Source organism: Coturnix japonica, chromosome 1 (assembly GCF_001577835.2).
Source record: "Coturnix japonica isolate 7356 chromosome 1, Coturnix japonica 2.1, whole genome shotgun sequence".
Classification (NCBI taxonomy): Eukaryota; Metazoa; Chordata; class Aves; order Galliformes; family Phasianidae; genus Coturnix; species Coturnix japonica.
Window position 1 is genome coordinate 49,264,842 of NC_029516.1, and position 10,241 is coordinate 49,275,082.

Consider the following 10,241-nt stretch of genomic DNA (forward strand, 5'->3'; position numbering starts at 1 on the left):
CGAGGTGTGTTTTTGACACACCTACACTTCCTTGCAGCAGGTCTGTCCTATAGCCCGCACAGGGCTTTGGTGCCGCGCGGGTCAGCGCCGCGTTCCCCTCGGGGCTGGGGATGTCCACGCAGCCTGCGCCCCCCGAGTCAGCCCGGTCCCCTGGTCGTGGCGGCGGGCTGCCCCGCGGGGGCCCAGGCCCGGCCCCGCGTGCGTGGCGGTTTCGCGGGGCGGGGCGCGGGCGCTGTCCGGGCCGGCACCCCCGCCCCATCGCACGGCGGCGGCCTCCTTCCCTTCTTCCCTCCCTCGTTCCCTCCCGCCTTCGCTCCTTTCGAGCCTTCTTCGCTCCCGCTCGGCGCACGGGGTCGGCCCCGTCCCGCCATGTCGGCCGCTAAACACCGGGGCCCCAAGGGGGGCAGCCCGCCCGCCGCCGCCAACGAGCGGGGCGCGCAGCCGGGCGGCTCCGAGGAGGCGGCGGCCAAGAAGCCGGCGGCGGCGTCGTCTCACGGCCGGGGCGGCCGGTCCGGGGCGGGGGGCGGAGGGGGCCGCTCCGGAGCCGGCCAGCAGCGCGGCTGGGCGCTGCTGCTGGGCGCCGTCGTGGTGCTGGGCGCCGCGCTGCCCGCCGGCTGGTACGTTCGGCAGCTGCGGGAGGAGGTCGGGCGGAGCGCCCGCGAAAGGGAGGCCTCGGGGCGGCAGCGGCAAGAGCTCGCCGCCACGCTGGACGCCGTGGCGCAGAAGGTAGCGGGGGCGGCGGGCGGGGGGCGAGCGCACCGAGGCGGACGCCGGGCGTGCGGGAAGGGGGTGCGCCTCCGGGCCTCGTCCGTGAAGGATGCTGTCGTGGTGTTGGAGGGGGTGGTCGCGGGGCCTCCCGAGGAGTCCGCCCCGCTGGCCTGCTCGGTGCGAAGCCATTTTATGTAAAACAGCCGGCACGCTGACGTGGTGGTGGGAGAGCGGACCCCGCCGCCGGGATTTCCACGTTCCCTACCATCGCGAAGTTAAAAGGGAGCCTTCTGGACGCGTCCGACGCGCGCCAAGGCCGGTGGTGTCAGTAGTACGGCTGAACGTGGATGTGGACGTGGCAGGAGCTGCTGCGATGCTGCGCTCGGACCCCAGGTCGCCAGTGGAGCTGCAGAGCCGTGCCGCGAGCACTGCTCCAACTACAGAACCTGCCCGGCTCCTGCCGTCTGCAGCCCGGAGAGCAGGGCTGGGATGGCCAGCATCGCAGCCGAGATGTGGAGTGGCTGACAAAGGGTGTGGCTCGAGGGACTCAGAGGAAACACTCCTTCTGAATTTTTTCCCTTGAGCCTTACTGGCCCCGGAGCTAGAGCTTCACAAATGGCACTGCCCGTCTGGATATGTCCCTGGGTGCTTAGGACCTTAATAACATGGTGAACATGAAAGCATATAATCAAATTAAAATATATATCAGGCTTCTGTCTGGGGTGTATTGCAGTGGGTTTGCAGGCAGTGTGTGTAGTTAGGGCCAAGATCAAGGCAGGGGAAATTCCTGTCCCAGCTTAACTACTGGGAGCCGCCTCCTGTGGGTGCCTGGCTCCCTGTGAGCCAGGAACTTGTAGGATCAGCCTTGGCCTTAGCTCTGTCACAAGGAGGGAACTCCTGTGAGATGGGAAAGGGGTGTAAGAGTGCAGGGTTGTTTCAGAAGGAGATTGTAAGCCCATCAAGCTTACAAAAGGGTGCTATTTGCTGTCTGTCTCTGCGTTGTTGCAGATTACCGCAGGTATCTTTTGCATATTCTGTGAGATAGGTATATAGAGTAAGATTATAAAGAGATGCTTTGAAAGAGAACCAAAACTTTGCTTGCTTGTTTGTAACAGATGGCTGAAGTGAGACCCTCTAGTACAGGAGTAAGAGGTGGGGGAAGGAGGTAGCAGAGTATTGGTGTAACCCTCGAAAGCTCTGTGGCTTTGTGCTGCATTTACTGCAGAGTGTACTTGAAGGAGAGGAGCGCAGGCTTTATTTCGGCATTGTACACATGTGTGGGGTCCTGCATTGTACGTAGAGGGTGCTGGGTGGAGCTATCTTTCCTCTTCAGTTTTCTACTGCAGAAAGCTTTTGTCAGGAGTGTTATATAAACTCATCTGCTTTACGCATCAGCAGGAGGAGGAAAAAGGAAATGATGTGGAATTCTAGACTTGAATATAGCAGTTTTCAGAGATACCTCCTCTGCCTGTTTCTGGTGGCTTTTCTCAGGCTGACATGGGAAGGTGGTTAATTAAAAATATAAACTTGCTGGTTTGGCTTTGTCAAAGAAAAATAAATTCCTTCATAAGATGGGAAGAGAACATCAGTGTGCTCTCCCAGATTTCTAAACTCCATCTATAGTGATAGGGAAAACTCTCCATGTGGAAAAAAGTCAGAGTGAATGGCAGTCAGGGTGTAATGAAAGTGAGGCTGGTGAGTCAGGGGAATGGCTCTTGCCCAGCTGCAATATGTGTGGTGGTATTGCCTGCTATTTCCCCCCTCTTTCATTCATTTCTTGTTTCATGTATGAGCATGAGAGAGTAAAAGTGTAAGGAATGTAAAGTTGTTGCAAAAGTTTTTACAGAAGAGAGGGTAAAGGATGTAATCCTTATGGGTGTTCTTCAAACTTCAGGGATCCTTTGGAGCAAGGGCGAATTGCGTGGCTGAAGCCTACAGTCCTCTAACTGTGTGGATTCCCCTTAAAATCTTGGTCCAGGGTTTAGTTTTGCAAAAATACAAACAAAAAACTTATTTTCTTTTTACTAAGTCTATTAAGTGTTTTGAGATGAATTTCTAGGCTCGGAGACTGACTGGGAACTGCTAGAGCCATTCTCAGTTCGAAAGAAAATTTTCTTTCTAATACGTGTATATCTTTCTAATATGTAAATTCCTTTAATTTATAAAATAAAACCTTTCCAGCTGTGTATCTAATCAGTAAACATGGCAGCACATGTGGCATGACTGATTAAATATATACCCTTCAGCCATAGGCATGAGGCAAGGCTGCACGCATTACTCAGCACTTGCCATCCTGCCAAAGCCTTGAGGTATTTTGTTCGTGATAGATTCCTGTTGCAGCCAGTGGGAGTGTTAACTCTACAAACGTGAAAAAAGTGCAACACACACACACACACTTCTCGGCAGCCTTGAGACCAGTATTCTACTTGGCCCCAAAATTAAGTAACACTTTCTTTCCCATTGGTGTGCCTGGCAAATATGAGAGCAGATGAGCTTGATGGCTGCACACCACTTATCCTTTTCCCTGTTGCCGCCATTAGAACAGCAGTAAATATAGTTTTTGTAGTTGAGAAGCTTCATAGCGTGCCTGAGCCAGTGGTAATAACTTTCTATGTTAACCTGAGACAGAAGTCAGTCAGTCCCTTTGACTGCTGTTACAGCTCTGTTCTCAGCCCATGTGCGTACATGCGCCCCCGCTCACTAACAGTGTGTTTGTGTATGCATAATCAGGTGCAACTCATTTAGAACAATGAAACCTTTCTATGTTTTTATGTTAAAAATTAGTTAACAAGAAAAATCGGTCTCCAGGAGCAGCAAATTGTCATGATTAATACTTCAATTTCCCAGCCATTCCCAGCTCTACTTTTCCCTTAGTTTTTCGTGGTTATGCTTTCTTGCCTGCTTTGAAACTTTTTTCATGTTGAGGTACTGACCTCAGGTTTAATATCCTGGCAGAGTGTAATCTCAGCTGTTCTGTATTCAGAAGTGCATGCAAGATAGTGCTTATTCTTTGTTTTGTTTTGCGTTCTCCCTTAGTAAAGACTTGCAGCCCACAGGAATCATATAGAGCAGGAGTGGCTCAGGGGTAGAGCTGCAAACTCTGGAGGTTTGAGCTTGATTTTTTACTGCTGTGAGTTTCCTGGATAATCTGTAGCAGGTCATTGAGGTCAAGGGTCCTCAGTGGAGGGTATGTATATAGATCTGCAAGGCTCTAGATGCTGTATCTATATGCCATAGAGTGATCTCAGGTAGGGAGCATGGGAGGACTACAAAGTGATCATTTAGTATGGTAGCAAGGGCCACCACGATCTTAATAAGGATACTGGTAAGGATAAAGTTGTGTTAACCATCTGGATTTTTGTTTTAGGTGCGTTCCCTTCAAGCCACCTTTGGAGATTTTGAATCCATGATGAAAATTGCTCAGCAGAAGCAGGAGGTAACTGAGAAGGCAGTTAAGCAAGGGGAGAATGAAATTAATCGGATCAGTGATGTGCTTCAGAAGCTGCAAAATGAAATTTTGAAAGACTTGTCTGATGGCATCCACATGGTGAAGGATGCAAGGGAACGAGACTTTACATCACTGGAAAACACAGTGGAAGAGAGACTAACGGAGCTAACCAAGTCTATCAATGATAATATTGCTGTGTTCACTGAAGTCCAGCAAAGGAGCCAAGACGAAATAAAAAATATGAAAGCAAAAGTTGATTCACTAGAAAAAGCAGATGCGTATAAGCATGAAATAAAGGTGCTAAAGGATGCTTTTGGTGAGATGCAAGCATCCCTGAAAACCAAAGCAAAAGACATAGAGACCTTGAAGAATACAATAAACTCCATGGAGTCTGATGTTTATACTGAAGTGAAAGAGTTAGTTAACCTCAAGCAGGAGCATGAGAAATTCAAAGAGGCTGCAGACACAGAACACCTCTCATTAAAAGCTTTACAAGAGAAAGTTCTAAGAGCAGAGGAGTCTATTATGCAGCTCCCTGGTGACATTAAAAGACTTGATGAAGATTTACTGCATATTAAAGCTGAGCTTAGCAAATGGGAAGAAAACGAACTCTTTAGAAAAGCATTAGAAACTTTTGAAAACAACAGCGAAGGACTAGAGTCTCGATTGAGACACATAGAGGAGAGCTTGAAGTCTGTAAGTTCTATTGCTTCTCAGCATGGCGAAAAGTTACAGTCATTCCTTTCTAAGGAGGCAGAATATGACAACAAGCTCAGTACTCTGGAACAAAGCATGAGTGGTCTTCAGGGAATCTCAGACATGGACATAACTTCAGTCTCAGATGTTCTGAAAAATCTCGGTGAATCACAGACCTCGCTGTACAATGATGTAGAGGACCTGAGAAGAAGTATCAGTGACTTGCCATCTTCAGGTGCTCTTGAGGATGTCCAGAAGCAAATTAGTATATTGTTGGATCAGGGAAGTCTTCAGATGGATCAAGCACATTCTCAAGGATATCTCGAAAAATTTAATTCTGTGGAAGGCTCTGTGGATGAATTGAGATCTTCTGTCAGCCAGGTTGATTCTGATTTGAAAATGATCAGAACTGCAGTGGATAGTTTAGTCTCCTACTCTGTGAAAATTGAGAATAATGAGAACAACTTGGAGTCTGTCAAGAGCTCTATAGACGACCTGAGGAATGATCTGGAAAGATTGTTTGTGAAAGTTGAAAAAATACATGAAAAAGTTTAGGCAGCAGTGCTCCTTGTGCATATATTGGATTAAAGAAAATAGCTTTTGTATGCCCAGTTTTTTACTCTTTTTAAAAGCAATTTGATACCTCCAAAGAGAATACTTTAATAATAGAGACAGTTCTGCTTGTTTCCTTTATTTCTCTTTTTGTGTAGTTGTTTGTTTTGGTTTGTTTGTTTTTTTCTGTTTTATTTTGAGAAAACATGAGTTTAATTATGGGTTGAGTTTCTAAGCGCTTCTGTTCTCTGTAAAGTTGTACCACTGCAACTGTAGTGGTGTAACTAAGGCACTACAGCCTCATCAGCATGGGCACATATTTAACGGTATGAAGGTGTTTCACACTATGACATTAGAAATCCCACACCAAGGGACCACAGCTATTCTGGTATGAAAAGTGTACAGCCATATGCACTGAGGATTTGTCTCGTAAACGTGCTTTAAAAAGCAGATGAACAAACCTATCACCCTGTCAAATGGAGAGACCTATCACCCTGACCAGCTTTGAAGCGAGTCACCTATGTCTGTAGTTGTGGCTCAGCCATGGGGTCAGTTTACCAGCTGACAGCTGAGGTAGAGTCCATTTCTTTGTGCCCTGAAATTGTACCATGGAACTAATGGATAAGCTGGACCTCCAGAAAGAAATGTTATGAAGTAGTATTGCTTGGGCATGAGACCTAGGAGAGGTGCTCCACCATATGGCTGGAGAGATTAATTGCTTGTGGGCTTCTGTACCAGCATCTTTTAGCTGCTGGTGCAAAAGACTGGTGCTCAGAAGGAACATTTGCAAAGAAGGTACAGTAATTCTTTGTGTATTTTTGGGCTGTTTTCATGACAAGGCTGTTTCTTTCTCATAGAGACCTAAGACTCCATGATACAGAATCTTCTGTAAAAATGATCGCAGATGAGGAGAGAGGACTGAAATTGCGGCTGTCACGTTCCCTGTATGGCAAGCATGCTAATAATAATAATAATACACTTCACAACACAAAAGGGGGGAAATCAGCATGAAATCAGCAGAATTGCTTCTAAGGTATATACGTTTCCAAGTTTTCACACAGCTAACAGTGTCCTGAACTTGGGGCCAATTCCTTATGACTGATTTCCCCAGGTATCTGCCCAGGGCATCAGTAGTGAAGGATCCTTCCTCTAACTGGTTGAGAGAGAAGACAAGGTATCACAATACTCCAGGTATTTATGTTCATTTCAAAACCACTTTCACACTGAACTTTTTTAGTTTTCTGTGTGTTCAGAAAGGATATCCTCTGTTCCAAGTTTACTTCTGAACTTTATCCGAAGATTTGGTACAGGGTTCTGCACATAGATATCTTGAAAACAGGGACCACCGCTTGCTTGTGTGCGTTGTGCCCACCTCAGCCTGCACTTTGGCTACATTAGGAAAATCATTCCTAGAAATAGCACTTCTCTAAAGTGGTGTGTTTGTAGGAACAGCATGGGTGAAAGGGTGTTCTCTTAGTTAAATAAGATAGCAAGCTGTATCTTGTGTTGTTCACACTGTAAACAGGAAAGAACTGCTGGCGAAGAAAGGGACCCATGGCATTAAGATAACTGTTGTCACTGTTTGAACTGCACTGTTCTGTGTTGACTTCTCAAGTTCTTGAACAACGTTCTTTAGGTTACTGTGAAATGAACTGTATGGCTTGTTTGCAGTATTTTTAATGCATAATAAATGTTTGGAATATTCTTTGCACCTTTCTTTTTTTCTTTTTTTTTTTTTCTGGTTTGCTGCTTACTTAATGTAACGCTTGCCAAGAGGTTCCCAGTGGGTAGATGGAAAGGGCCTGAGGTTTATACTGACCAGAGGACCAGAGCTTTATACTGAGGAGGGGCACAGCCCTTGACTTTCCAGCTTTTACTGGAGGTAGTTTAGCTGCTGTGCTTACAGAGGAACTCTTGAAGATGGATTTTGAGCCTTGTCAGTGCTGCAGTGTTGTCTAGAATGCTCAGGATCTTAGGATGGTAGTTGCAAGGTGAGAAGTATGCGATGAATGCAGTGAATGCATGCGAGGCTGGAAGCATGGCTGGCAGGGTGAGGGATGTGATCCTGCCCCTCAACTCTGTGCTGGTGAGACGTTGCCTGGAATAGTGTGTCCAGGTGTGGAGTCCTCAGTACAGGAGAGACATGGACCTGTTGGAGTCCATCCAGAGGGCCACAGAAATGATCCAGGGGATGGAACACCTCTACCGTGAGGACAGGCTGAGAGAGCTGAGGCTGTTCAGCCCAAAGAAGAGAAGGATCCAGGGAGACCTGAGAGTGGCCTGAGAGAGGGGTCTGTAAGAAGGCAAGGGACAGACTTTTTATCATGATCAGTTGTGAGAAGACAAGGGGAAGCGGTTTTGAACTACAAGGGGGAAGATTTAGATTGCACATAAGGAAGATGATTTTTACAATCAAGTTGGTGAGGCACTGTAGCAGGTTTCTTAGTGAGAAGGTGGATGCCCCATCCATGGAGGTACCTCAGGTCAGGATGGAGAGGCTTTGATCACCCTGATCTAACTGTGGGTGTCCCTGTTCCTTGCAGGGGAGTTGGACTGGATGTTTTTTAACAGTCCTTTCCAAGTCAGATGATCCATGATGTTTCTATTAGTGTTGGCATCATCACGTCCTGAGAGTTACCAAGGTCCACTTCACAGAGATAGATAAGTAATACATGTTATTAGGCTACATATGTGTTCAACAAAACAGGGGAGCACCCAAACCCTTCCTACTAAAGGAGAATCAGCGCAGTCTGTTGACAGGAAGGTATTCGAGACCTTGTAAAGGCTTTGAAAGGTAGTAGGGAGGTAAGGAGGGAGCATAATGACACTTTAAAGCCAGCCACATGGCCAGGCCACATTAGACCTCAGAGGTTAAATGAAAAACAACTAGTTGTGCATCTAGTAACTTTAATTCTGTGGCAGAATGATTTTTGAAATCATTTTTTGAAATGATTTATTTCGCTAAGTAAGGATAATTGTTCATAAATAAAGTGGCTGGAGGCAGGCACAGCTGCAAAGATCCCTTTGCATACCTCAGGTCCAGCTTTTGTATTTGGCTTGACAGGTATTGATCAAATCAGCTACTAACATTTGTCTTTATTTTCAGCTCTTACCTTACAAATGGGGAAGCCATTAGACCCAGGCACTGAGGACTTGGTTCGACTTGAAAGGGCTTACCCGTATTCTGCATGACAGACTGGGTGGAGGTAAACCGGGTGCTGGTGCTTGGACTTCTCCCAGTGTGGATTAGACCACCATCTCAAGTGAAATAACATACAAAAGCAAGAAGAATTGCTGGTGGCATGGATGCATATGTTAGAAGTTTCGTTGAAACACAGATTAGTGGTTTAATCTTTTCACCATTTTATTTGACATAACTCAGCTGGTAGTATAAACAAAGTTGTAGAAAAGTTAAACAACTACAGGAAAAAAAGGCTTACTGAGATGTGTGAACACCAGGACTGCCTAAAAACTTCCAGTGTGGGCCCTCTGCTCAGCACTGCTAAGGATATCCTCTCTCCCTTGCAGAGACTGAGGAAAGGTGTGGCTCAGCAGGAGAGGCTCTGGCAGAGAAAGATAGTGATGATCAGAGGTAAAATGTTTTGTGAAATAAAAGATTCAACAGCTGAGCTCATTTTGACTTGAAAACAGTGGAGGGGCTGAAGGGAGAGAAAGGGAGGAAACAAATAGTACAGTTCTCAAATATGTAAGAAGTACTTAGAGAAGTCTTTTCTGAAGAAAGAAAGGACCTATTTGCTTATTGTGGAGGGGGTGATGTGGGGCTGAAATGCAGCAAGGCAGAGATAAGGACATTGCAGGGGCAGCAGAGAGCTGCAGGGTAACCATTGCTTTTCTGAACCTTCCCAGGTTGCAACTTTAAGGGCTCATGCTGGGTATAGCAGTGGGCAGATGTGCAGTGTTACTCTGCCCCTGTGGTCTGCAGTACTCCCCCCACTGGTACTTATTCTGCCCACTTTGCAAATAACTGGTCCCTGACATATTCGTTGTGCCATCAGTTGTTTTGTTTATAGATGTTTCAGGATGGGAAACCTGTAGTCATTTTGCTTTTAATGTTAACTGGGATATAATATTTAGCACTACAGGATGCTCATCCCTGTTGGTCCTCAAAGTACCCTACGCTGCTGAAATCCTGCCCTTCCTGCATGTATGTTAGCCCTTGCCATTCTCTGCCAGCAGTGAGCTGGTGTTCACAGATATCAGAAGTGCAGGGTCACAATATTTACACAACATATATTTCCAGATCCAGGTAGGAAATGCTCAAAGAGCATGCAAATCCGTCCCTTTTTCAAACAGTCCCTTTGCTCCAATGGTGAGCAGAATTGCTCAAAATAATTCTACCCTGCACACCAAAGCAGTGTATATTTTCTGTTGGCTCACGTAGCAAAACCTCTCCAGAATCTCTTGGTGTGCATCATTTTGCAAGCTCCCAAAATAATCTGTCTTCTCAATAGTTGGAGCTCACTCACGCACCAAGAGAGGGAACTCAGGAATCTGTTTATAAGAGCAGAATTGGATGATTCTGACAGTTATAATGCAAGTGCTAAAACCCAGAGGTATTTGATGTTAATGCAGCATCACGTCTTTAAGCCTGCTAGACCTAAGACAAAGAGATCCCAGAGCTCTGTTTTTTTATGTATGAGAACATATGGAACAGGTGTTCCTTTGGCTGATAAGGAGCTGCAAATGATGCATCCCAAAATCTTTTCCGCGATGACGCTCTCTAGGAGCTCAGCTCAGCATTTTGCCACAAATCTTTTGTCAAGTGATTCCAGTTTCATTCGGAGAGGAATAAAAACCAAAGCAGCGATTTCTCATT

The 10,241-nt window shown here is 46.4% G+C and overlaps 1 protein-coding gene across 1 annotated transcript; it reads left to right on the forward strand.

The window, feature by feature from the left end:
* Positions 1 to 227: 227 nt before the first annotated feature.
* On the forward strand, positions 228 to 7,115 carry CKAP4 (cytoskeleton associated protein 4). Its single transcript, XM_015864071.2, has 2 exons — positions 228 to 726; positions 4,076 to 7,115. Exons 1-2 carry the CDS (start codon positions 370 to 372, stop codon positions 5,405 to 5,407), a joined length of 1,689 nt encoding a protein of 562 aa, XP_015719557.1. The 5' UTR covers positions 228 to 369; the 3' UTR covers positions 5,408 to 7,115.
* Positions 7,116 to 10,241: the final 3,126 nt, after the last annotated feature.

Excerpts from the sequence above, each read along its gene's own strand:
- CKAP4 (XM_015864071.2), top strand. The coding sequence starts at position 370 with ATGTCGGCCGCTAAACACCGGGGCCCCAAGGGGGGCAGCCCGCCCGCC. Across the intron at positions 727-4,075 it reads TGGACGCCGTGGCGCAGAAG|GTGCGTTCCCTTCAAGCCAC; the intron begins GTAGCGGGGGCG and ends TTTTTGTTTTAG.